Consider the following 27,907-nt stretch of genomic DNA (forward strand, 5'->3'; position numbering starts at 1 on the left):
GTACCAATTGTGAAATTTGCTGCGATTTTTATGTAATGATTTCGCTATCAATAACATTTGTCTATTTACACTGAAGATATGGTTGCATTATAAAAGACAACCTTACTTGTCTACTACATACTTAGGCCAGCGTCAAATCACACAGCGTCACTTAAGGTAAGTTATATTAGGATGTTGTACTTAAAGTTGTAGTTTGAAGTTCCTCTATGAATCCTTCCTTGTACCTGGATAACCAAAATTCCAATATTTGATACATAAGAATTATTTGAAGGTATCACTACTATGTTACGCATCATCATCATCTTGAATTCTGATCGAAGGCATGTTCCTTCAATCACCAGCTTCTTCTATTCATATCTTTCATTCTACAATGTTGCCAGAACAGATTTTGAAAAGAGAGCTAAATCACACCTAGAATGGAACTAAAATTACTTCCAAGGAACTAATATACAAGGTTGAGTCAATAGGTAAACTTATTATTCCATTGGTAGCATGGCATTTTTCTTTTATTCCCCTCGTACATCACTAGGCGTGATTTATTTCACTCACTTCTGGTAGGTTTGAAGTTCCTTTGTCTTTGTGTTGCCATTGATGTTACGTTGACTATAAAACACGGCTTCAAATCGCGTCAAAGGAAAGCGTTCAGTTATCCCCTTTTTTATTTTATGTTTGGTCCTAATTATGAAGGTGTATTAGTGGTCAAAATTCATCGAAGACCTACAGCGCAGTATAGGAACAGTGTTTTGTCTCTATGGAGTGTCTACAAATGGATTGACATGAAGGAGTCGGGTGTCTATGTCACTTGTGCAACAATTTTTTTAAAAAAATTTCAATCCATCCCCCACATATAGAAATTTATTGGAACGAAAACTTTACACAACAATCTAGGTGACATTGGAATATTATTTGATTGGTTTATTATACTTCGCTTTCACTTTTGGCTATCCCGAAGATGAGGATGAGTGATGATAAGATAAAATTAATGAAGCGACACTCACAAAGAACACCACACCAATGTCAATATCGGGATTCGAACCCGGGACCATTGTCGTCGTAGCGTGGTATGATAACCACTCTGCAATTGTGGTCGACTACATTGGAGTAAACAGCCAACTTAGAAGTACAGACGATAATGATTAAAATCGACTAGAGAATTTCCTTCTATTAGCTCATTGACTCTTGGCAAGCTCAGGTATCTAGCAACCTCCTTGAAAGGGAATAAAGCAAAAGTTACTATACGCCTCTTGTGCTGCCCGAGTTTCTGCCGCGATCGGCGCGGCACAATGCGAGAACCAGTGTTGCTAATCCGTTCGATAGAAAAATCGCTACAGTGCGCCGAGGTACAGCTGTTACAGAAATCAGCTCCATCTAACGTTGAGTTTTGAACGCCGTGCATTATTGCCAGGGCTGGGATTGATATGTACAGTCACGGACAGTTCTGGGTTGCAACAATCTCATCAACTTTCAATGGATTCGTTACAACCCAGTAGTGTCCGTGACTGGACATACATATGACCTAAAATATCGCTAAATATGGACTAACACATGTGTAAAATTAACCAAAATTATGCAAAGATAGTTATTCATTATTTGTGTGATTTCAAATAAAGTAAAAAAAAAATCCGTTGCATTAATGGACCTGGTGGCACTTGAACTGTTCACTCCCAATAAGCCCGTCCACCAGTGGCGAAGCGTAGATTTCCTAGCAGGGTAGGCACAAAAGTGCGATAATTTCCATTAGTTGCTTAAACATGTAAAAAGAAAGGGAGGGGGGCTATGTCATGGAGAGTGGTTCAATGTCTCTCCAGGCCGCTTCTTTACTTGCCAGTGGCGTGACGTTCTCGAGCCCTGTTGTCAATTATTCATCACTTTTATTCTAAATTCATTTTGCAATTGAGGTGAAAAGGGCTAGAATCCCCCCCCCCCATAATTTTCGGGTCAGTCTGACGTTTGTGCCGTGAGCAGACGACAGAATTCCGCACTTTCAGCGTCTGTCAGTTTGGTACGTTCTACTGCTGCCAACTTAGTTTTTTTTAGCAAGACTTCCTCGCACCGAGGAAAACACCATTGTTATCTGTTGTCTAACTAAAGGAATGGTTGTAGTTAATTCCAGTCTTGGCTTTCTAGATAAATGAATTTCTTCTAACACCTGTATGTGCAAGTAAACATAATTTAAATTTTGAATATTTTCGTCTTATTTGTTCTGCTCTATGCAAATCGTGACGATGAGAATGTATGGAGAATGAATTAAAGATGATCACGAAACATTGACATGACCACAATTAGGTCACCTGGCTTCGTAACGTGTTAGGATGACCACCACGCGGCTTTCAAGAAATAACATAAGTAAAGGTGACCTCTCTCATTCAGTGTGTATACTTCGCATCCTAGTTTGTTCTACCCCTTGTGTTAGTAGACACCTTTACGTGATAATAGAACATAGGATCTTTGTTTGGGACCCGGCAACGCGACAGGTTACTATGTAACATATAAACAGGTTATAATAAATGTAGTTGCTTGAGAGAATAGAATCCCAATTTTTAGGCACAATTCAGCTCTTTTCTGCCAATCCAATGTGACAACACTGGCCTGTTCCGCCAGACCTGAAACAGACATGGCCCGCGCAATAACCCCATAACACAAAACTCTTTGTCCTAAACCCAAAAAAAGTCTTCCCTTGTATTGTACTCTCATTGACCGCCCTCTTCTCTTGTTATCCCTTCAGGGTAAACGAAACTGCCTACCTCTTCGCTTGTGTCGGCTGCATAAAAAAAGTCTGCTTGTAATATTTATTCAACGACAGTGTTAACGCATTAAATAACGTTTCAACAACTTTGAATTTTTTTAAATATTTTGCTGTCACTTGCCACTGCAACTTGCAAAGGAAAATATAGTTGAAAACATTTTAGAAATGATTGTTATAAGAAGGAAACATGAAATACCAAAAGTGGGTCCTACCTTACCGATGATTACATCTTCAACGAATTAAGAACTCGATTGTTCTTGCATTTCAGTCCGGCACTTCTTGCATAAATCTGATCGCTGCACAAGACACGAATCACAAACAAAGCTCTACCGCCACGAACCTCCTGCTCCGAACCACTCTCCCTTGTAGCGCCCTGAGCAGGAGGCAAGTTTTCACAGAGAGGGAACGAACGAGGGAATCCCCGTTCACGATAAAAATGAATTATTCTATTTCCAGTGAAAGTAAAACTACTTTGTAAATATATAAGGCGTAGCTAGCATTTTAATTTACATTATTTGGTATGAAGACTTACTTTACACATATAAGTTATTTAGACTTTCTGTTTACGCTACAGTGTTGGGTGAATCGACAAGACCATCAGCACTCTGACCAGAAAACGAAGTCAGAACTACAGTACTCAGTAATTTTCAATTTCACTTACACTTGTCGATGAAAGGAAGGAAAAACCTAAGTTTCGTACAAAATATGGAGAATGTACAATGAAATAGAAATATCTCTGCACGAACACAGGCAAATGTTTACAAAAAATGCCGGTACACCACAAATTTCCAACCCTGGCGGAAATGCAGTGTTGCTGATATTCTGTTCGTGCTAGTGGGTAACTCCGCGAGGCCGGGCTCAGGAGCACGTTATAAGCATACGTACAGTACTCGTAAGATTAGGCTTCCCGCATATACGACCGTACGACGGAATGTAAAGAGAAGAGGCCCCAGCAAACGTGCCTCACTCCGTGGAAAGTTCGTATACTGGACAGGGATATAATTTTTTTGTAATTATCATAAATGAAAATTCCAAACTTTTCCATTGCATTACATGTGTTTTGACAAAATAAGTAAATACACCTTTCAAAGAGTAATGGCGTGGGTAGGCCCGGCCTCCTGGCCTCATAGGACGCTTCGCCACTGCCGTCCACACTGGTACTGGAACTGCAACGATATGTGATTGATACACGACTGAGACTACCACTGGTTAGAGAACAAACGATGCCGGCTTTCGCAACAATAACATGAATAAGAAGTTCATATATTGCCACGAGACAATAAGCCGCGCGGCTTTTTCCTTTGTTATAAACTTGTCACCCATCAAAGCATGCCAATTTTAACAAAGAAAACAATATGCATCGCATTAGCAGCAAAAATAACAACTTCCGTCATACAATTTCTACAAGAACACGTGCCGGAGTCGAGAGTTGAAATTCTCATGCATCCACATAAGTTATTTCGTTTGAGCAATTCTAAAGTGATGAAGTGTGAACAATAGTACTGGAAGCATTATGGAATTTAACGTTCAATAACCAAACACATACACTTTCACATACACACACGCACACAACGTCAAACCAGTCAAATACTTAAAATGAAAATATGTTGCTTCCAATCCAACACAACTCACAGCCACTTTGCCTTTCTTCTTCCGTGATATAACTAGTGCTTCATTATTACAGTTAGCAACACTAGTTATTAGCTAGCCAATGAACATACACTGCATAAAAGAAGCAACCACTACGTCATGCTATATTGCCGCATTACCGTCCCTGTCGAACGCTGTGAACCGCGACCTGGAGCGCTATTCAGTTGTTTTCAATGATGTTTGCGCGAGTGTGTCCAGTAATGGAATGACAATTGGCAACAATGGTGAAGGTTGGCGAGCAGGGTAGAACACGTGATGCTGAGAGAGGGAGACGAAACAAAAATTGGGAGCTGCGCAACGGCAAAGATATGTGTGTTGCACCTAGTGGACTGCTCGCATCATCCAACACTGTTGAACTTCAACCTTTGTTTAGAGCCTAAACTATATTATCTGCATATACTACAATCCTTATTCTGGCATCCTGAGAGTTATAATATATGTAGTGGCCTATAATAATAATAAAGACCCATTTGTACTTTTTCTATTTTAAGGACTTTATTACAATATAAAAAATGAGTATCAAATTGTTATTAAGTTCATAGTTTTGTTTTATGTTTTAGCCAAATAAAAGCAACTATCTTGTCCTGCTATCTATGAACAAAAATATAAGATTAATATATTTAGAGCCTCAGTTCTATTGTTAATCTAGATTTGTTTATCAAAAGTCTGGCCATGAATCACAGTGTTTCTTCCTCCTCTTTCAAGACGAATTCTTCCCACTTCCTATCCTCTCATCTATCACTTTTCAAACCTATTTCTTTTAATTAATTCTTTGAACTTATTATCCTTTCTCCATCCTATCGTTCAACTTCATTACTTTCATTATCAGTCAACGTATCTAGTCTCACCCTATACACCTAAGTAATTTCCTCGTTGTCCACGTTTCCAATGTTTGTTTTCTTAAATTCGAGGTTCGTTTCAGAACATAAAAAAATCCTCTTCCCAATGAATGGTAATTTTGGAATTGAATATTATATTTTGAATCTCCTTCACACGTAGTGTACCTAGTATTTATTTTTAAAATGCCTGAAGAAGTAAGTGTACTGGAACTTATAACTACAGTAGATGATACTCGTAAATATAGAAGCATTAGCTACAGGTGGTGCATGTAGTATGCATCAGTGTCAATTGGTAACCCTATGCGAAGGCAGGTGCGCATGCGCAGGAATCTTCCATGCTTAGAATCGCAGCCTACTATGTAACGGTTCAGACTCAAATCATAGCAGCGGCACTGTTCATCCGAACAGGTAGCCCACTAAAACTTTCAGCAACATTTTCACAATTGAATGAACTGTTTCAACAACTGCATCAAGGTCAATTGATATGTTAACGCGCAGGTTATAAATCAACAGATTTTCAACTTATTTGAAAGATTAGAGGCATTGGACAATCTCTATAATCAACGTACGATTATCTTTTTAGGTGAAGGACTCCAGGTTAACAATCACCGACACGTTACAATAATGAAAGCCAAGCTCATAATTGCGGCAGTGTTGACGCTTCAGCTTGCTCAGAGCGATTGCTTGGCAAAAAGTGGTACCAGATACTTGCTGCAGTTGAGCGTGACTGGTAGGAGAAATTCCACTGGTCTGTGGGAGAAAGACTTCAAGTTGAAGTACAATGGTTCGGAGCCAGCTTTCGCTTGGGATGTGGACTTTGAGGATTCTTTCAGTTCTGACGAGTACTCCTTCAATGTTGTTGGTGTGGTTGAAGGTTTGACAGATGGTAAGCTTCTTTAGCATTTATATTTGCTATCTTGGTTATTAGTCCATTCTCCTACACTCCGCAGAGAGGAATATGTAGTTACCGTGACCTAACAGCACAGTGTTGCCACAATTCTGTTTGTTTCTGATATTAACATCTACAATCTGCACACGTCTTGACATTACAAATTGGACCAGGTTTTCTTCCTTTTCCATCTGAAAATTACTCTTAAGGTGCGAGCATTCATCGAGTGGGTCACTTGTAAACATCTATCTATGTATAAAACGAGGAGAGTGACACGTGAATGACGGAACATCTTAAAATACATTTGCTGATGTTCCTCACAACTTACTCACTTAATTTCAGTGGTTTTCTTTTTCAGAATATTAACGATGGCACACAACAATTTTCAATTTTAGCACTTGTTTGAAATATCGAGGCTTAGCAGCAACTAAAAAATCTCAATTTCAAGTAGTCTCGAGTAACAGTCACGTTCTCTGAACGAGTAATAGTTTCAATACATATTTTCTTATTGGCACGCAAACAATAACAGAGTTGCAGGCTGCAATCGGTGTGACGAGAATAAAATACATTATGTAGCACCCATTTGGTAAGAAAAAATATTTTGGAAACACGGGGATTCGAACCTAGGATTTCAGCTTACAAAGCTGGCCTTTATCCGACATGGCCACAAGCCACGGTGAAAAACCAAGCTATTCGAGTAATTTATCCATAAGATTGCATCTTTTCCTGTCCAGCTCGAAATTTTGATGTCGCTTCTCGCTAATTACATTAATTTGAAAGCAATACGCTTCATCAGATAGGGTTCATATGCTGTACACATTGCTGACAAAATACAAGTGAAGTTTGTGCATGAAAATTAATGAAGGCTTTGGGAAATCGTGCTTTTGTGGAAGGTTAGTGTATGCAACCCTAAATGATAACTGTTCTCTAGTTTCCGTCAATATAGCGGATTCTGCTATGTGACGACGAATCTCATTAACCAACGGCACATATATATATATATATTTTATTTTAAAACTATTTATTTCAAAATGAAGAGTCATTATTCTTGAATCTACGGAGGCATTCATTCATTCATTCATTCATTCGGTAAGAATTTTACGAGAGTCACAATTCTATTTTTGTGCTCCACTACGAAACCAACGTGCACGTGTAAAACAAGTAAAGCCAGACAATTTTTATTTTACAAAAATTACATTTACTGTTAAAGTTAAATGAGAGGACATCCATTGACTTATTTTTAACAGTCTGGATGACTGATGTTGGGGGTACCTCCTCTCATGTGCCCCCCCCCCCCACTCTTCTTCCTTTAGGATTTCTATTATTTTTCCCATCGCATATTCAGTGCCAACTTTGCGATTCTGTTTGCCAAAGTGTATGGGGAAGGGGTTTATTTATTCTTCAAGCCTTCTCCTGAATAGGATAATACTATTTCCGAAATATTTTTTTTGCATTCATTTTCAGGAATTGCAACAGCACTATTTCTGCCTCGCTTATTCTTATTGCGTTTTTTCCTTTTCGTTATTTAGTGTTGCTTTTCTTCCATTTTCGGCTACTCGCGACGATGAAGAACGCCCAAGCTCAGGCCAAATTCGAACCCTGGGCCTCACGAATTGCGATAACTACTTCGTTACGAACATAAAAAACGAGTTTTTTTAAAATAAATTTCACGAATATTTCACATTTACATTACTTTGATTGTAAACGTGGAAATTCCAGTTAATTAATATTTTCGATGCAATCTTTTCGTTAACCCTTTTCTTTGAGTCTGAGAGACACAAAATTCCCTGCATATGGTTAAGTAAGTAACACTTACTTCGGCTGTACTTCCTGCCACGAAGCTGGACTTCAACTCAAACGAGTGTGCTACTTTTTGTGAACAGAAGTGTACATTTTGCAAAAGAATATACATTTTTGTAACAACAGTAAATTAGCATGATTTTATTACGATTATATATATGAATCTGATCTTCAAATTTCCATTTAATTTAAACTTCATTTCGCCACTTTTTTAAAGTTTCCCTACGCCGAAGGAAATTCTTCTTCAAGTGGCAACACTGCTCCAGCACACATTTTTTTTAGTAATCCTGACCAAATCTGGACCAATTATTTAGAGTTACCAAATAACTTTGTCAAGATTATGGAATTTAGGTAAATCAACCACATATTTTTGTTTGAGGTTACAAACACGGTCATTTGGTTGATTCAAATAAATTACTCTTTGCTCTGTGGCATGCCATTCACATGAAAGATGTTGGCTGATCCCAAGAGCCACTTACGCAGGGGTATGAACGGAATGATTCCTACCCGAGATCACTCATACTTGGAATCGAATCCGGTTCTCCTGTGTTGTATCACTATAGGTCTTATCTACTCTTAGGGCGGCCGACCCTCATGCTGGCAAGAGAAGTGAGGGAGCAGGGAAGCGACCAATTCAGCGCGTTAAGAAACGCAGCAGCCTGTAGAACGAGGTGGGAGCAGTGCATCCTCCCCTCGACGTCGTAACTCTCAGCGCCACCGCTGTTGTCTGGTTGGTCTGCTGCGTATTCCCCGCTCCCCACTTCCCTTGCCAGCATGAGGACCGTCCGCCGTAAGAGTGGACAACACCTATAGTATGAAAGTCGTACACAGTGAGGCCAGAGCGGCGCATGATTAGCACCTCAGACTACGACGCCAGGAATCCCGGGTTCGAATCCTGGCCTGGGCATGCGTGTTCGTGAGTGTCCATTCATCAATTTTATCATATAATATCATCCCCATCTTCGCAAATTAGACAAAAGTGGAACACGAAGTGAAGAAAAATAAAGCAAGTCAATCAATCACAGTGGAAGAAAGAACACACCAAGATAGCTCTACAGTTACGCTAACTACTAGCGCCTCCAAAACGGGTCCCATATCATGGGCGTATCCAGAGGGAGCATGGGGACAATTGCCCACCTCCTCCTTCCTCGAAAATGAATATGAAATATTTAATTTTAAAATAAATACATTTTCCTTTCAAATAATTACATATAGAACATTACCCTAACTTGGAATGTAATCTTGATCCCCCTGGATAAAAAGTTATTCGTCTTCCTGAAGAAAAAAGTATATGTGCATCCCCATGGAAAAAAATGGCTCCTGCCCATGATAGTTATTTTTTTATGAACTTGTCATGTTCTCTTTCTGCATAAGAACCTATCCTCTTTCCCACTTGTCTGCCAGTATCTGCTAGCAAAAGAATGCCTATGTGTATTGTTTGTAGAAAGTGAAAAATAAAGGTGAAAATTAACATCCATCCACCCACCGCAAGAACGAAGTTGACGTAAACAGAACCACATGACTTCTGAGAAATAGTTCCTCTCCTATGTGTTAATTCTGATGTTACTTTGCCCATGAATATATTGGCTGTAGCTGTACAGCACATAATATAGCAGCTACGTTCAGTGGTGGCAATTAGGGGGCGAGGGGGCAGTTGCTCGCCCACTTTCAGTTACTTTTGCCCCCGTATTATGCTAAACCTCATCTACAAAGGGAAATACACTGTTTTTGCCCCCAGTTTTGGCACCTTGCCCCACCGGTTTTGGAACCCAATCGCCCCCACAGGATACGTTGAGTTAAAAGAGGTTTACCATGTATTCCTACGCGCAAGATTTCTAAATAACCAATGAGTTTTGTCACACACCACATTCATTTGCCGATATTGACTTCATTCTTGACAGAGAATAAGTTCTGAACACCTGAAACTTCTAATCGAGCAAAATTAGAGAACGAAAGTAATTTTTTTGCACAGATGTTCAGAATATTGCCCAGCAAAACGTACTAAAATTCATCAACAATCAGAGTTCGCCTCCATGTTGTAAAATGGCGGCTATTCTAGATTCATGTTAACACCAAGAACACAGAATGACTTATTTCTTTTCCTTCATTCCAGGAAGTTCCTCTGTGTGCAATGGAGTGGAGGAAAACAACAATGCATCTGACATCATAATTCACAGACACAAGTTCTACGCACAGCCTATGAACTGGACGGACGCCAACAGAACTTGCTTCAACGACGGTGGCTACCTGGCCATCATCAATTCCGAGGACGAATCCATAGAGCTTGCAAAACTCTTCATCTCCCATCCTATCAGTCCAGGTGCTGGCAATCAGAACTACACCTACATCGGGTTCAACGATATTAAGGAAGAAGGCCACTACGTCACCGTTCTAGGTAAGATTACAATTCGTATAACAGGCCGAGATGGTTATAGCGTTAGTTAAGAACGTATGTCAACTGACACAAATACATTGACTCCAGAAACACAGATGTACCAATATAAAACGGAACTAGTGTTATCCTGTTCAAATGTGCACGCGCTAACGTTCGTCATTTGTTACAGAGAGATGTGACCTTGAATGACGTCATAAGATTGGCGCCACTGTTCTCGAAATGTTCAGTTGGTGGGTGGCAGCCATTTGGTTAGGACGAACTTGTAGTACTCAGCATGGATTTGAAGCTACACCAGCCCGTGGGAATCAAGATTTGTTCGACAAAATTGGAATTCTTTAATGATAATGTATTTCGTAAACAGTCTATAGTCAACGCGCAGTACCACTCTGATATCACTAAAGAGGCAAGCGTAAAAAAATGAGCTATGTGGACGCCATTTTCAATCAGATAGTGAGCTGAACAATACTGTTTCAGTTGTACTAAACAGTCTGACAAAGAATGGCTGTAATAAAATATTGGCTGCCTAACGTTCGAATCAGTGCATCACTTCAGAGTTTGTTAGTGAAATTCAATAGAGTCAATAGTCTTGAAATAATACTATTAGCCCCGGTATTAATGATGCACCCTCGTACACACAGAAATGTATAAAAGGGTACTTAATCTACTGCTGTTCAAGATGGTACACTAAAATGCATCAAGATCAGATACGTCCATTTCAGAGAAACCAAAATCACACGATTAACTTTCATTTTTACACGACTATATTTTTATATACATACAGGGTGTATCATAAGTGACCACGTAAACTGAACGAGATAATTGTATGGTTACGATCCGCCACTGACTTGATTGATAGCGGCCATTACTGACGTCAAGGCCGTTCACTTGATGCTGACGTCACGAAAACAAACGAGAAGTCGATATCGTAAACTTTAAGATTTCTCTATAAAAAGTACTAAATCCTTTTTGATAAAATCAACAGTTTTCAATTTATAATGCTTTTAATGTCTATTTATTTTATGCTTACCCTGTATATTGCGTAGGCTTTATGACTACAATCAAATATACCCATGTAAAAATACGTATCTCATATATCCAGAATGGTAATTTGTGAATCACGTTCTTTTCTTCCAGGAGGAGAACTCGAGGACACTGGCTTTCTGCAATGGGATGAGCGCGAACCTTCAAACTATCATTACCCTCACAATGGGGTACTTTGGGATGAGGATTGCGGATGCATTACCAAGAGAGGCCGTCTCAATGACATCACATGCTTCAAGAAGTTGGCCTTCATTTGCGAGTTTGAAGAAAGTTCTATCTAAAAACCTAGTCGAAGTAAGCACACAAAACAATCTGATATGATATAACCCAATCATCATAATGTATTCGTATTTATTGTAACATTATTCGATTAACACAAGAATGGCTGTACTCAGTTAAAATTTCTGCATACAGCTTCCAAAAAATAATCTTGTAATTATTTTCTAATCCTGCTTGTACTAGTAGCAAATACACTTTTATGTACAAATAATGACCATCTTTCAAAGAAAGTACTGTCACATTTTCAAACTCTACAAACGAACCAGTACTTGTCGGTCAACGCTTAATACCAAATACAGTATATGATCAGTATACAATATATTTTTACAGGTTATACTTTTATATAAAATATAAGTTATTTACTTACCTAATAGAGAGAGAGATGTTGAATCTGCCATCTAGGTGTAAACTTAGAGGAATGTTTCGTACTATATTTAGGAAGTAGGCCTCTTGTGTCTGTCAATTTAACGTGCTTCTTCGAACATTCTCTATTGATAGAACGTCTAACTTATCCCCTCTGCCAATTTGACCACTACCACAAGAGAACATGAACACCTTGCTTCGTAGCCTGCCATAAACGAACACTGAATGACTGATGGCCCGCACAAGCGATGAATGTTGTTGAGTTCAATTTTCCCGATAGATGGCGTGTGTAGTGACCTATTAAACAGATGAACGCTCAAGGGTCTGAAGGAGATTGCATACAAGGAAGTAGATTTATATAATTGTACAAATTTCTTTACGAATAGTTGTAGTAGGAACAATGCAAGATATTAAACCAACCACTTAATCAAAAATTTGTAATGTTACGTTATTGCTTGTGAACTTTTAACAATTTTCCCTTTATAAATTATAATAAAATTAATTTGCAAATACAATTCTTCTTTGAGCTATACCGATATAATGTACGAATAGTAATTTAAATATTCTTTATTTTAGAATATCTTTATTGTATTAATAGAAACACAAATAATATAGGAATAGTAATTTAAGTATTATTTATTTTAGAATATCTCAATTCTAGAAGGAAGTTTTTATAGATCGTGGCTATGTTCTGCCACTTACCATGCAAAATGAACTAAGAATACACAAAAAATGCAGTAAGAACCTTTTTGATTGAATGGTAGTGATTGCTGCTACAACCTTTTCAAGCATTCCCATTGGCTGGTAGCTTCTTGGGATAGTAAATAATCTGTGGTGGTTAGGTTAGGCTAGTTGGCTTTGGTTCTCTTAGAAGAAGAAGACGACGAGAAATGGTTGTAGCAGCAATACCGACCTTGATGAAAATAGGTAGTACAATAAATGCAAGATTAGAGAATAAAGTATGCTGTTTTTATTCACACGAAATGGATATGGTAGCACCAATAACTAAGAAAGTGAAAAGTAATGCGTACACACACACATACACGTACACATATGAAACAAACACACTACATCCCATACTCAAATATGGATGTCACGTTTCTTATTTACATACAGTTTTCTGATGAAATTTCATACACTTTTCACTAAACGTACTTTTTCCTTGCATGATTACTTTACGGTAATTGAAGATTAGTGACGAATTCGAAATTTACTTCCACCTTGCAAATCTACCTACAATTCCTGTTCGCAGAAAAATGCCAGACGAAAGTAGCAATGGCAATCATTGAGTCCTATAGGTGAAAACATATTGATGCAATCTTCACCGTCTTTGTTGTAGTAGGTGTTATAGTCTTTGTAATTATTGGGCTCTTTTGGGTACCACACTTCATAGCCAGTAGAAGAAAGTGGCGCGTCTGGAAAATGAAAGAATATAAATTGTACCAAAACTAAAATTACGGGTGTGAACGTGACAGGAATGTACAGAAGACACATACTGAAAGATAATTTTCAGATGGACTTGACGGAAAATGACAAGAATGGTTGGGACTAGACTGATCGTCTATTGTTATTTTCCAGCCTCTCTCAAAGACATTTCTCTATTTACCACTGCATGTCCGGCACTGAAGCCCTCAAAACCACGGACGTCGCCAAAAAAATTTGTAATTGGGTCAGGCAAATTGATAAAACTTCAATAGTAGAAATAATAATAATAATGCTTATGGTAATTATTAGAAACTAATAAAAGCAATCCAAATTTATTTCAAATTTTATTATTATTGTCATTATTATTACCCTTGGGGAAATTTTTCTACTCAATCCACCAAATGAATGAATATCCAGAACAACTTTCATCATTATTTTTACATTTCAGACAGTTAGTGCACCGAAATGCATCGATATTCTATTTTGTTATTAACATTTACACGTCTCTTTAATTTCGATGAGGTAAGCTTAGAAATTCCCTATTTCTAGCTGTTTCATGCTGTCACTTTCCTAATTTTTCACCAATATATGAATATTCTGACTTAAGTTTTAGTTCCTCTTTAAAATATTTAAAATGTATTCCTTTTATTATTTTGCCTTGTCATCGCCGATATCTCTCGATTACTGGACACGTTGGAAATCTTTTTCTCAATCCTAGTAGGGCATTACGCGATCACGCACGCCCTTAAAAATCACAACACCAATGTGTGTCATTGTTACGTTGCTAGAGCAATATAAAGCAAAAATTCCAGGTAGAAATGTGTTCTGTACTTTTCATAAAGGGGGCAGGCGCCCCTGGCACCTTCTAGCTGAATGAAAAATTAATGTTTCTCAGTTGTTTCACAATGTTCAGAAAGTTACTTTTTAATGATAGCTGAGTTACAGTTGCAGTTACTTGCTCCAAAAAGTAACAGTTAGAGTTACTCATTTTAAAAAGTAACTCAGAGTTATAGTTAATTTTACAGTTACTTTCTGCTTGAAATTTTCTTGCAAATTAAACACAATCAATAATCACTAATTGCAATCAAATAATATGTGAAGACTTACATTTGTTTTATTTATGTTTGTGGTACATTATATAAGTCTTCAGTACTGTATTTAAGAAATGTCCACTGGGGGTAGAGGAATTCTACTAACTGTATGGAAACAGTATGAAGTAGTGATTTTATACCATTTAACATAGCTGTTTCTGCTACTGTCTTCGCAAAACACAGCTTCCAACTGTCTTACAGAAAAGTGTGGCAAATGAATGGCAAGGACAAAAAAAGTAACAAAAATCGCCAATAATGTAAGACAGAATAACAATTTAAGTGTCGTAAAGTAACTCTTGAAAACATTACTTTCATTGAAAAAGTAACTCTATTACAGTTACAGCTACTTGATTTTAAAAGTAACTAATTACAGTTAAATTTATTCCAAAAGAGTAACTGTTACTTGTACGGTAACTGAGTTACTTCTAACTAGTTACAGAAACACTGTTGTTTCGTCACTGACGATGATGGAAGGAAATCGTAATGCATGACTTACCACATACAGTGACATATTTCCCCTCTTGTTTGATGTCGCTGATCCCAACATAGAATGCCGGAGGGTCGTACGACTCCGGAGAGGGAGGAGAGGCTTTGAATATCTGGAACAAGAAATTGACCTCTTCCTGAGAGTTGGGGATCACAAGATGGCCTCCCTCCAGCTCACAAATGGCTTCTGCCTCCTGCCACGTCCTGGCGTCTGTGTGGAGCTTGTATCGGCTGCCCAGGCGATGGTTCACGATGTAGTCTGTGGCGGGGGGAGGTCCTGAAACCATTAAATTTGTGTCAACAGCAGAAGTGAGCAAGATGAACTCTTTCATCAGGATATTGGTTTGTCACTAATTAAGTATTGGAGACATTCCAACATTACGTTTGACCACTTCTTTTTACCACATAGTTTTAAAACGGGATATAAAATCTTAAAAAGGATCAGTGGCGTAGCATGGACATTTCGGGTGGGAACGCCAAGTCCGAAGGAAGAGTCGGCCCTTTCTTGCTTAATAATTTACTTATGGTATTAGTCGCCACAGGTATTGTTTATTTGCCTGAAGTCAGCTGGGTTTTCAATAAAACATCATCATTGCATGTTTTAGCTAGAAAATTAGATGCCTCACTATGCCACATATGTTTTGAACTCTGGTGTTCTATACTTTTTTTTTATATCTTTCTGCATGACGCAAGTCATTAAAAACCTACCTGAATCACAAGCGCCTCTGCACAACAGTAGACGTCATTGTTGTGGATGATCCAACTACTGATTGATTTGGTTTATTTTACTTCGCTTTTCTACCACTTTTGGTTAATTGCGAATATGAATATGAGTGATGATATTGATGAAGGGACACTGACAAAGAACACCCGTGCTCACGCCGGGATTCGAACCAGGGACCTCTGTCGTCTTGGCGCACTGTGAAAAGCAGAGTTGATGATCCAAATATCGTACACTCTACTGACGTAACAGTGCCGATTAGTAATTCAGACCACTGTTTATTACATCTTGAGAATGCTGATAAACATTTTAAAATAATTTTCTCCAGAGACCATTCGATGTTAAGAGTTTTCAAATGAATGCTAAACATTTCCATTCACACAATATTAAGTAGTTAGATAATAACGAAAAAATACATTAAAAAAAATAATAGTTTTGCGGGTTAAGTGGTAGAGCAGCCACAGGCTGAATTTCTATCACGAGGACTTCACCAACTTATTTGACAAAAACTGTGTTGATCTTTTAGTTTCTAATACACATCGCTGTTCATAAATTATACAATGCAGTGGCCATTAAGAAGCAGTATATTTGAGATTGGTAAAGTTACGTCAGTCAATATTGCGTATTGTAGCATCACATAGCACGAGTTGCATGAGCGCGAAGAGCGAAGAACCGGGTAGGAATTCTGCCGCTGTCGTCTGCTTCAGAAGGCAGGAAGGGTCACATGAACCAATCACGGTAGACCTCTCGTACGCTGGCGTAAGAGAGACCATTTACGCACGTGCTGTAGAAATCGAAGCTTTCCCTCCAGAAAGGCAGCAAGGAATATAGAGTCCTGTACGCCGAACCTGCTCGGCGTCCGGCCGGGAAAGGCATTGAAAAGAGATGCTAGAATGAATGTTGAGAGTGGAGCGTTGCAAGCGGATCGCGAAAAATAGCCATTATAATGCCATGAAGGTCAAACATATATGAAATTAGTCACGTTTTACTTTATAATCACAGCATTTAAGCATTTTTGAAATTTTAAATCTGGGAACGCCGGGCGTACGGGCGTACTATAACGCTACGCCACTGAAAAGGATATTCGTATTTAGACATAAAATAGATGAAACAACAGGTAAGTGGAGAAGGTTACATTAGAGACGCAAGGCTGGTGTGTATGAGGAGGGGCAAATATATGTGTGTGTGTGTTAGGAGGAAAGTCTCCAGTACTCTTCAAGTTGGTTGTGATTGTCATTGTATTCATCACAAGAACTACTCATGGTAAATGATCAAAAATGGTCATTGTGATCCATGTAGTCACATGCGGACCTTCGTGGCGGAGTGGTTAGAACAGCACGCTACGGCGCCAGTTGTCCCGGGTTCGAATCTCGGCCTGGACATGGGTATTTTTTGTGGGTGTCCCCTCATCAATTTCATATTACTATAATCAGTCTTTCTCATCTTCACGATTAGCCAAAATTGGCAGAAAAGCAATGTAAAATAAACCAAATTAATTGCAGCCTTAATTGTGTCTTTTGGAGCTCGGAGAACGAAAGTCACATAACCTATAGGCATCACTCTTTTCCCGCGTTGCAGTGCTACCAAAATGAGGAAAAACGCTTGCAAACTAAGGGACTGAAGTGGGCAATCATGTTTTCTCATCTCGCACATTGTGGCAAGGTAAGCAACTTACTGCATCGCCCTTGCTCCGTCTGCCAGCTTACTGTGGAACATTCGACGACAGCGCCACAGAGGTTTTCTCTTCTTGGTCGAGCTGTACAATTTAGAAATAAAACCTTTGGAAAATACCGATAATTATGTAATGACATATTAGAGTTTTGAAGATGAATTTTAAAATGTATTTCAATGTATTTCAAGATGGCGGACGATGGAGCGGTATCCAGCAGAATTAAATGGTGCCGTGCTGTTAGCGAACGTGTTCGTATCGAACACGTGCTCTTAGCGAACACAGTTACGGAAGGATTTGCAGGTGGGTGCTGTTAGCGAACACGCAAACTTGTCCTGTCTTATTTGTCCTTGAATCTGGTCAGCATGCAAGTGTTGCCAGTGATAATCCAACTTGCTTGGAGAAACACCTCAGTGGGTAGTGCCTATTGACCTGACCTGACTCAACCCTGATCATTCTTCAATCGGGTCTTCCTTGTCGCACAACAGTTTTGCTACCTTGTGTTCTGACGTCAGACGAGAAATGCCTACGAGGTTAGGTTAGGCCTGTTAGGTTAGATTACATTAGCATAAATACAATTAAAAATTATTATTTATGTTAAGAGAACTAAATAACGTAGGCTTAGCCATGTTCCAAATTAGGCAGGGAGAACTTGGAGTGTCTAGCGGTAAAAGGATGTACATCGACACTCGGATAAAAACAGCTTTGGAACAACTGAAAATTGATAATAACATTTACAAATGTATTAGGAAGTTGTCCTTTGTACAAAAAGTAACCTAGCTTGATTAACATTTACATTTCCTATGTAAAATTTGATTTTAAAGATGAAATATACAGGGTGTCATTTTAATGGCGCCCACGGACCACAAAAAGTATAGAGGACATCAAAACAAACAACTTTTCTCAGTAACATTTTTCTCGTTGGTGCATCATTTCGGCGCTACAGTCGTTCAAAGAAAGCCCGTTTTGCTGCCTGGATGCTGGCAACCACACACAACATTTGATTGCATTTGTGACGTCATATCTCGTCGTGAAGCGATGCGTTCCAGGGTTGCCAAGAACACACATACTCTGTGAAAAATGACATAGCTTAAATCAGCCACCTTATGTACCGTAAAACAAAACGAGAAAACAATTTCTGTACCCTAACAGGAAGTAAACAAACGATACGAAAAATAGTAGAAAGAAAATATAATTCAAGTGGAAGTGGTCATATCGAATTTTGTCTCAGCTTACATGTAAAATATTTGCAAATCTAGTTACCAAATTGGCATCTACAATTTAGTCTATCCACTTCGTCCTTCTGATACTAGTTGTCTGTGACACACTGAACAGATGACAAAATAGAAATGAAAGAACTCAAAATTCCAAAGGTAAGCAACAGATAATATAATGTATATTCAAGGCATTATGAGGCAAGTGGCAGAAATAATTGAAAATACAGGGATATAAGTAGTAGTAATACAAGATCTAAGACAACTATGTGTTTATCTATGCACCGGATACACATGTAATAGTTTGCAAATGTGAACAGGGCAGTATATTCGGTACTGATTCATCATTAGATTGTTACTGTGGTTGTACTTGTTTTAGCCGTAATGTAACAACGTGAACCTCGGATATTTCCGTTATCAGCACAAAAGTACCGCATGGCATCTGGACACAAACATGTAGATATCAACCTTGCAACGAGATTTGCAAATATTTGACATGAAGTTGGACGTAAACAGCCACGTGTAAGCTGTAAGTCCAATAAAATTTATTGTTGTTGATATTTTAGATGTAGGCTGAGACAAAATCCGACATTGACTTCATTTTGAATACGTGTTTTACCATTTCTCATATCGTTGGTTCACTTCCCCCTTCCCCTGGGATGACTGCTGATCTTCTGGCTGGTAGGCTATGATGTTCGGTCTGCTGGACGCGTTTCTCGCTTCGTTTTACGGCTAATAATGTGGTTGGTAGATTGTTATTTTTCACAAAATTTGTGTGTTCCTTGCAACCCTGCCGTGCGCTGTTTCGCCACAGAATATGACGTCACAGGTACGATCAAATGTTGTGTTGGGTTGCCAGCATCCAAGCGGCAAAACGATCTTTTTTGAACGGCTGTAGCGTCGAATCGACGCACCAACGATAAAAATGTTACTGGGAAAAGTTGTTTGTTTTGATGTCCTCTATACTTTTCTGTGGTCCGTGGGCGCCATTAAAATGACACCCTGTATAAATATTTTAACAAAAACTTTTATGTCGTTAACCTAAATTGTTGAGGATCCTTCATTAGCTAATTTCAAACACAACATGATTCTAAGATAAGTACTGGCAACACTTGCATGTTGACCACTTTCAAGGACAAACAAAACAGGGCAAGTTTGTGTGTTCGCTAACAACACGCACCTGCAAATCCTTTCCTTCCGGCGTTCGCTACGAGCACGGAATCGAACTAAATATACGCTAATTAGCAAAAGCTACTTCGGAATACAGATTCAGATTTATATTTTATCAAAATGGACACTCTCAATATGGCACAGTTCACAACCTATCACGACAACAGGGGTCGCAGGTTCGAACCCAGTCCCGGGGATAGGTGTTCTTTGTGACTGTCGCTTCATCAGTTTCATCACTTATCCTATTCGTCGCGATTGGCCAAAAGTGGAAGATAAAGCGACGATAAAAAAAACAGATCAAACAATCTAACATGCGCTAATTTTGAAAGTAGATACACTTAACGAAGTCGATGCACAGAGGAATATTCTTACTTGAATAATGAGAAAAATCTATTTTCACTTGTAAGTTATCCAGATCAGCAATTAGTTCACAGAATTGGAAGGTAACACTTTCGTATAGCGGAAAAGGATTTCTTACTTTTTACATAAGTACTTATGCAAATCATTTTCTTTAGCGTTGTTGAAGTTCGGGAATGTAGTTTTGATCCATTTTAATTCGAAATCATGTGTTTATCTGCGAAAATATCTCTCCGACACGTTATTGCTGCTGCCGCCATTTGCTTTCTGCACGTGAGCACAATGTTCCGTGAGTTATATGACGTAACCCCCAGTAAGTGTTTCAAACCTCGCCGTGTTTTCACTATAACATGACGTGTCTAGTATTTTTATTTTTAAAAAAAAAAATTAAACTATGCTTGCCTAACCTAACCTTACGGGAAATGGTTTGTGGGGCTAACGTCAATGGTTTGCGAGGTATTAGCATAATTTCAAATCCGAGCACGAAAGTAGGTATTTTTCGGTGAACAAGATTGCAACACTGCACAACGCGCGATGAACCAGTACGCTATCGCCATAATGCGTGTTACAGAATCGAAATAACGAATAACAGTAAGTACTCGTAAATGTAAGAAATAGACATTATTTCGTTAGAAATTCATTATTACACCTAAAGAACTGTTCTGCAATGCAGAATAGTACGTTTGCAATGTAAAAAAGTGCGAAATAAATTATTTATAGGTGTTTCACGTAGATGTCACTAAGAAATAAAATAATCCTTATTTTAAACCATTGTCACTTTACAATAAGAACCGGTGATATAATTTTCTTTGTCTTTTTGAAGAACTTAAGTATAAATATCTGTTGTTTACAGAAAAATGAAAGTTAATCCCAGTTTCTTCTGGCTTAAGTAAGTCTAAAATTCTAATATATACAACCAAGTGCAACATTTCTCATGAACTAAATTTTCACTATATTTTGAAGTTGATATTTGATTCACTTAATGCACACGTGTACAGAGAAAAATAAGTGTATCTTATCACATCTTTCTTGTGCAGTTTCAAAGCATCACGTGATACAACAAAGGGTGTAATTCTTGACTTATTCGTAGGCCAGCGATGGAAACATCTAATTCAATGCTTTGTTCCTGTCTAGAAGCAAAGTGAAAGAATTAAGCTGTGCTAATTTGCGGAGAGGAAATGTTACCATACGCCTCGATTCCACACTCAATGCATGTTCTTCTGCAACGATGATTTATGAATGCTCCTTTGTCTTACATGGAAAAACTTACTTTACTCTCCTTGATAATTTGCTTCTAAACCAGTATTTTTCCCAACTGTTCGAGCGGCTCCGGCGTCCACCCAGCGTCCTGGAGGAAACTCTGGGGAGTAAAGGCGATCAGGGGCGTGGTGTTGATCACATCACCCCCACCTTTAGCCGTGATCAAGAAAGTGTAGGGCCCTAACTCCACAACCCCTATACGCCTTCGTGATATGGTGCAAAGCACAGGGGAGCACTTTACTTTTTATTTTACTTCCGTTAACCTTTTGGTGCCCAAGCGTCTCGAACGAGATACCCAAAAGTAACCTCGGGGTACCAAGCGTCTCGATCGAGATGCTGTGTCAAGGTCGTAGTTTTTACGTTATAACTTTTCTATTTTTGGCTAGAATATCAATTTTATTTTTTTATATTGTTCCTAACACATGTATTTAACAGAAATTGTTTTTTGCATTTTTTTTTGTCTTCATGAAAATGGAGGGGGAAAGGTGGGAAAAGGTACTTCTCTTTTGCGGCTCTTTTCAACGTCAAATTTTTGCCGACAAAGGAAGACCGGCTTTGTTGTTCTGTTGTTACATTGGTCATACGGCAATGATACAAATATTTTTCTGTTTCTTACATGCGAGCGATAATTTCTATGTGCATTTTGAACTTTTCATATCCTTTTTTTCGGGGGGGGGGCGGGGAGAGAAACCCCCTTTTTTTTAAAAAAAAATCAGGGGATTTCCCCCCTTTCACCCTCCATATGTGCGCCGAATGTGAATAAATTATATATCGTCTGAATCTGTGATTCATTCTGCATATAACGGTATATCGTTCATATATCCAGGGCAAATAGTCTCTAAGCTAAAGTTATTTCAAGGTACCGCTGCATTTTGAAGCTTGAATCAGTGACGTGCCGACAATTCCTTTTGGAGGTATAACTCAAGTTACATTGGTCATATGATAATAATGCAAATATTTTTGTGTTCCTTACATGTTAGCGATCATTTCCATATGCATGTCGACACTGTCATGTACTTTTTGCTTGAGGGGAGGGTGGGGGAACAAATTTTTTTTCCGAAATTTTGGAATTTTGAGAGTTAGCCCCCTCCCCCTCGCCACATATACGCCGAATTTGCAAAAATTTCATATAGTCTGAATCTCTGGTTCATTCCGCGTACAATGGTATATCACTCATCTCTCTAGGGCAATTAGCATCCGATCTACACTTATTTAATTGAAACTCTGCATTTTGCTCAAAATCGGCTCGGTACCCAGAGGCTTACTTGTGAAAAAGGTCTTGGGCGTCAAAAGGTTAAACATGGTTAAAATTTTGCAGGCATATATCACGCCTTATGACAGAGAACAGTGAGATTTTCCTTGGAAAATATCCATGTACCGTTACAATGGATCCAGTTTGTGGCATAAAGTGTAAATAATTTCTTAATGCATTTACTCAGTCTGCTTCATAATGCTAACCATGTTAGAAAATGCTGATTGATATTTGATAGTACTTTTTTAAGTAATTAATGAAAATCAGACCCACTTTTAAATATATACAAAGTGAATTTAGATTCTATGTAATCACTATTCATCATCATCGTCACGATTATATAAAGTTGCAAAAAGCGACGTTAAATAACAAGTGTACGATCATTATTCGAAAGCTCAAATATGTTAGTGTAATTCCATTAGAATCTATTTAACAAGTAAAGGGAAACTTCAATCATATATTTCTTGAGAATTCCTACGGCAGAAATAAGAATTAGTTTAGGCTAAAGGCAAAATGGATTTCTTTTTTTAAAAAAGTATGGCAGAAATAAGAATCCACATTAGTAACGTAATCACATTGGATAATGGATTTTTTGAGAATTCATATGGTAGAAAAAATAATACTTATTAAGGCCATGCTTTGAAACAACCTTTGTAAGAGAGAGAATAGGATACTTACTAGTAATGTTGAAAATTGTTCGAAAATTCCGTTTTGGGGTTTTGAAGACAACCATTTTTCGAAAATCGAAAATGAAAAACGTTTTCAAAACAAATTGAGAAGCGGTTTTAGAAAACCGAAATTGGAAAACGCTTTGGAAAACCGAAATCGAAAAACTGTTTCGAAAACTAAAAATGAAAAACGGTTTTGAAAACCTATTTTTATGTCACTTCTTTCAAAAAGTTATTTTCTGCTTTTCAGAATAGCTTGTTTTGACAGCACTAGTCCTTACCCACAAGCCCTATGAGAGTTTTTCGACATTCTTTCGCATCACAGCTGTCCACGTCAATGTCGTCCACTTCCACACTCCAATTGTGGAAGTTGTAGTTCTTCTCCTTCAGATCGTAGTCCACGTATGTTCTCTTTTCGCCAGAGTCGTCCGTCTTCTCCTCCACATACAGGTCCAGCTTCATCAACTGGCCGGACGGACAGGTGGACTTGCTAGGACATACAATTAACGCCAGCAGTCCGAGAACGTACCATTCTATCATGATGTGTCTGTAAATAAAAATACAGCGGTGTTAGAATTAAACCCTTTTTTGGGAAAGCATGGAGGATAAGAACAAAGACTGTCAGTGAAAAGAAAATACCTAGGTAATAATTTGGAAGAAGCAATTTGTAAAATAGAAAAAAAAATGATTGTTAAAACTTACTAAAATATTTGGTCAAGTTTCATTTTTTGAGTTAAAGAAAAAATGATAATTGAGCTTATAGAAATATTTGGTCAACTTCTATTTCTGTGTCATAGAATAACAAATGATTGTTAATCTCATTGAAATCTTTGGTCAAGTTTTATTTCCTACTCATATGCAAACAAATGATTGTTAAAACTTACTGAAATATTTGGTAAAGTTTAATTCCTTGCCTCAGACAAACAAATGATTGTTAAAACTTACTGAAATATTTTCTTGCAAACAAGTGATTGTTAAAACTTACTGAAAGACCTGGTCAAATTTATTTCCTAGTCATATGCAAACAAATGATTGCTAAAACTTACTAAAAGATTTGGTACAGTTTAATTCCTTGCCGCAGACAACAGATGATTGCTAAACCTTACTAAAAGGATTTGGTCATGTTCAATTCTTTGCCATAGACAAACAAATGATTGTTAAAACTTACTAAAAGATATCTTCAAGTTTATTTCCTAGTCATATGGACGGGTTAATGTTACAGTGGTGTAAGTCACTTTTTTTAAAAAAAGACGTAGACACAGAAACCAGATTTATATAAGTCAATTTGTTAACAGAAAACGTGAAGTAAATCAGATATTCATTCAACTGTCAACAGATGACAGTTTAAGGTCTCGTGATAAAGGAAACAGCTGTTGTGTTGATCAACAAAGTGATGTGAGTCAGACTGTTTTTTCTTTTTAAGAAAGTGACTTACACCACTGTAACTTTAACCCGTCCATATGCAAACAAATGATTGCTAAAGCTTAGCTACTAAAGGATTTGGCCAAATTTAATTCTTTGTCGCTGACAAACAAATGATTGTTAAAACTTACTAAAAAGATTTGGTAAAGTTTAATTCCTTGCCATAGACAAACAAATCATAGTTAAAACTTACTAAAAGATTTGGTCAAGTTCAATTCCTTGCCGCAGATAAACAAATGATTATTAAAAACTTACTAAAAAGAATTGGTAAAGTTTAATTCCTTGCCATAGACAAACAAATGATTATTAAAACTTACTAAAAGATTTGGTCAAGTTCAATTCCTTGCCGCAGATAAACAAATTATTGTTAAAACTTACTAAAAAGATTTGGTAAAGTTTAATTCCTTGCCATAGACAAACAAGTGATAGCTAAAACTTACTAAAAGATTTGGTCAAGTTCAAATCCTTGCCGCAGATAAACAAATGATTGTTAAAACTTACTAAAAAGATTTGGTCAAGTTTAATTCCTTGCCACAGACAAACAAATGATTGCTAAAACTTACTGAAAGATTTGGTCAAGTAACTCTGTTATAGTTATAGATACTTACTTTTCAAAGTAGTTAGAGTTTGAATTTCTAAATAAAAGTAATTAGTTACTTCCAAAGACTGGTTAAATATTACGTCTCTGCTTTCGCTATGTACGGTTCTCCCGTTCATGATGTTGAAAACATTTTTCACTGAAAGGTGACAACGATGTGTTGAAGAACGCCCGACATTTTGGCAACGCAGGGGCAGTATTGCGTGGCAAGCAGCTGATTGCATCCTCCACACTAGTTTCGTCCCTTTAGAGTTGAAAAATCAACGACTACGCCAGAGATTTTTCTCTTCTTGGTAGAGCAATAAAGGACATTTTTATGTTCACAGTTGCCACGTTACAATTGCGAGAAACAAAATATATTCTCTCTCTATATAAATAATTTCTTAGATATTCGCTTTGTTAGTTTGAATAAGTCACAGGCTACAGTAAAATTAATTAGGTTTTCAAATACGTATTATACACTATAATTCATCAACTTCTTGAACGAGAACGAGAATCTCGTTTTCGTTTTTGTCTAAATTTTTTTAAAACTCCATATCGGTACAGTAGGATGCATAAATATTACCAAACAAATTGTCGATCATCGTGTTTTTTCTCTATACTTCACCCAGTGAGAGCTTCAAGAATTGAAACAAAAACATAAACAAGCTGCTGACAAGCTAGTCATAAATAAAACCCATTCTTAAAAATTCATGAAAATATTAATTGACAATCTGCTGAGCAATACTTGTGCATCACATTGTACCTTAATCACTGAAGAAACGAAAATATTCAAGTTTAAAAAAAAAATCCATTTTCTTCCCGGTATTAAATGTAAAACTACACGAGATTGTACTTTGCACTATCACAAGATATGTGACAAACAGACACGAAATAAAACTATCAACAGTTTACGACTTACGTTAAACTGACATAGCTTTTCCAAAAATAGTCACTGAAAACGGCGTTTATAGTACAAATACTTGAACAGAATGATAGCACTACTTCCTGGTGAGATGAAACCACGCACACAAACGAAAATATTGCTATTCTAGGGAAGCACGTTACTGGAGAGAAAAGGAACCCCACTCAGCCAGTTATCACTTATCACACTCACATTGAACTCTGTGACCCCTGTCAGCAATGATATATAGTGGTCATTATATAAGCAAAACGAAATCTTAACACTTGGAATAACAGTAGTAATCTTGAACGCAGGCAAGGAACAAAAAAGTTAGCTTCTTTGGAAATAATTTTTCCAGTTGGAATGGGAATTATAATGACAATGTTGCTGCATAAAGCAGCTCTGGGGTTTAGCCAGACCCTAATCACTGCGTACATGGGAGGTTAAAGCAGGGTGCAAAATCATTGAAAACTGGTTGGGGGGGGAAGAAAGTTCATCTACAAATCCCCTCCCCCACAAACATATCTGTAAATTATACGATATACATATTTGAAATGTTATTAAAAGTCCAAATATATTACTCAATTAAAAATATATTATTATTATTATTATTAATTACATAAGAGAAATTAATTTGTTACTTTTATAGATATCAGATATTGCAAAGTAGCTAACTAATTCCTTTGCTAACTGGTTAAAGATATTAATAAATTATTAAATAGTTCAAGTGGTTTTATTATGTGTAACTTTTTGTTTAGTTTGTGCTTTATGTTAACATAAATCAATTAGATTTCATAGTTATAATTTTCTTGCTTTCTTTTTTTTACTTTTCTTGTGCGTATTGATGTAGATTTGTTAATGATCTCTTGAGAGAGAATACATTCAATACTTACAACTACACTAATTTGTGCGTCTTTTGGATATTATTCTTAGTAAAGTATATTTGAAATTAAAAGTAATTGCTTAACCTTGTTCTTATTTCCCTCCAGAAATTTTTGGTGGGGGGGAATTTTGAGGCCAAGATTGTTGGGGGAAAAATCCCCCGTCCCGCCCAGGATTTCGCACCATGGGTTAAAGTCGACCGGGACAAAGTAGGCCCAGTAGCGTGCCCATGATTTTCGAAAGGGGAGTAGCAACATATCGCGAGGCCCTGAGCGAGATTAGAATGCGAGGCCCCCATCCCCATCCTATATGTGTTCTTCAGGAACTAAAACATAACTGAAACATATTTAAATATGCTAAACTCTTTTTTTTAAAAAAATCAGAACTACGAATCTTTAAATATAACCTATATTATTGTAATACGTTTTTCTTTAGTTTCCTCATTTAAAAATTTGTAGGATGTTAATATCACACCATGGCATAATAAAATATCGAAGGACGCACACGAAATATATCGGTGCTTGTTAGTGCGGGAAGGAGGGGGAGGAAGGACAAATTACTTACTTATCCCCTCCTTCGCCCCTGTTAACAGAAAGCTGATTTCTGGGCTGCAAATAACACTATTACTTCACAACATCAATAGATCTTGTATTTCACGTTCAACAGTGAGAATTCCGAGTCCGCTATTAGCCTGAATCATACTACTCTACACTAGTTTCATAACTTTAAATTTCGAGAAAGATAGTTCTGTCGTGACTGTTACTGGAAGATAGCAAACAGAAGGCGGTGCACAGAACACTAGAAGCT

General features: G+C 37.6%; 2 protein-coding genes across 5 annotated transcripts; one reads left to right on the forward strand and one right to left on the reverse strand.

Moving 5' to 3' along the window:
• The first annotated feature begins 105 nt into the window (after nucleotides 1-105).
• Nucleotides 106-13,669, forward strand: LOC145997303 (hemolymph lipopolysaccharide-binding protein-like). 4 transcript variants are annotated; one of them, XM_083134205.1, is made up of 5 exons: nucleotides 106-156; nucleotides 5,833-6,121; nucleotides 10,038-10,319; nucleotides 11,454-11,654; nucleotides 13,581-13,669. In XM_083134205.1, exons 2-4 carry the CDS (start codon nucleotides 5,860-5,862, stop codon nucleotides 11,639-11,641), a joined length of 732 nt encoding a protein of 243 aa, XP_082990331.1. In that variant the 5' UTR covers nucleotides 106-156; nucleotides 5,833-5,859; the 3' UTR covers nucleotides 11,642-11,654; nucleotides 13,581-13,669. The 4 variants fall into 4 exon arrangements, with proteins under 4 accessions (XP_082990331.1, XP_082990330.1, XP_082990328.1 ...); XM_083134204.1 differs by lacking the exon at nucleotides 13,581-13,669 and adding an exon at nucleotides 12,138-12,812; XM_083134202.1 differs by lacking the exon at nucleotides 13,581-13,669 and having other exon boundaries at nucleotides 11,454-12,812.
• LOC145997304 (hemolymph lipopolysaccharide-binding protein-like) lies at nucleotides 12,950-26,404 on the reverse strand. The gene is made up of 4 exons (XM_083134207.1): nucleotides 26,237-26,404; nucleotides 23,597-23,862; nucleotides 15,015-15,281; nucleotides 12,950-13,417 (listed from the first exon to the last, which is right to left on the reverse strand). Exons 2-4 carry the CDS (start codon nucleotides 23,853-23,855, stop codon nucleotides 13,236-13,238), a joined length of 708 nt encoding a protein of 235 aa, XP_082990333.1. The 5' UTR covers nucleotides 23,856-23,862; nucleotides 26,237-26,404; the 3' UTR covers nucleotides 12,950-13,235.
• Between the last annotated feature and the right edge of the window lie 1,503 nt (nucleotides 26,405-27,907).

This window comes from Lepisma saccharinum, chromosome 13 (assembly GCF_977018435.1).
Source record: "Lepisma saccharinum chromosome 13, izLepSacc3.1, whole genome shotgun sequence".
NCBI classification, from domain to species: Eukaryota; Metazoa; Arthropoda; class Insecta; order Zygentoma; family Lepismatidae; genus Lepisma; species Lepisma saccharinum.

Excerpts from the sequence above, each read along its gene's own strand:
- LOC145997303 (XM_083134205.1), top strand. The coding sequence starts at position 5,860 with ATGAAAGCCAAGCTCATAATTGCGGCAGTGTTGACGCTTCAGCTTGCT. Across the intron at positions 6,122-10,037 it reads GGTTGAAGGTTTGACAGATG|GAAGTTCCTCTGTGTGCAAT; the intron begins GTAAGCTTCTTT and ends CCTTCATTCCAG. Across the intron at positions 10,320-11,453 it reads CCACTACGTCACCGTTCTAG|GAGGAGAACTCGAGGACACT; the intron begins GTAAGATTACAA and ends CTTTTCTTCCAG.
- LOC145997304 (XM_083134207.1), bottom strand. The coding sequence starts at position 23,855 with ATGATAGAATGGTACGTTCTCGGACTGCTGGCGTTAATTGTATGTCCT. Across the intron at positions 15,282-23,596 it reads AACTCTCATAGGGCTTGTGG|GACCTCCCCCCGCCACAGAC; the intron begins GTAAGGACTAGT and ends TAATGGTTTCAG. Across the intron at positions 13,418-15,014 it reads GAAATATGTCACTGTATGTG|ACGCGCCACTTTCTTCTACT; the intron begins GTAAGTCATGCA and ends TTCATTTTCCAG.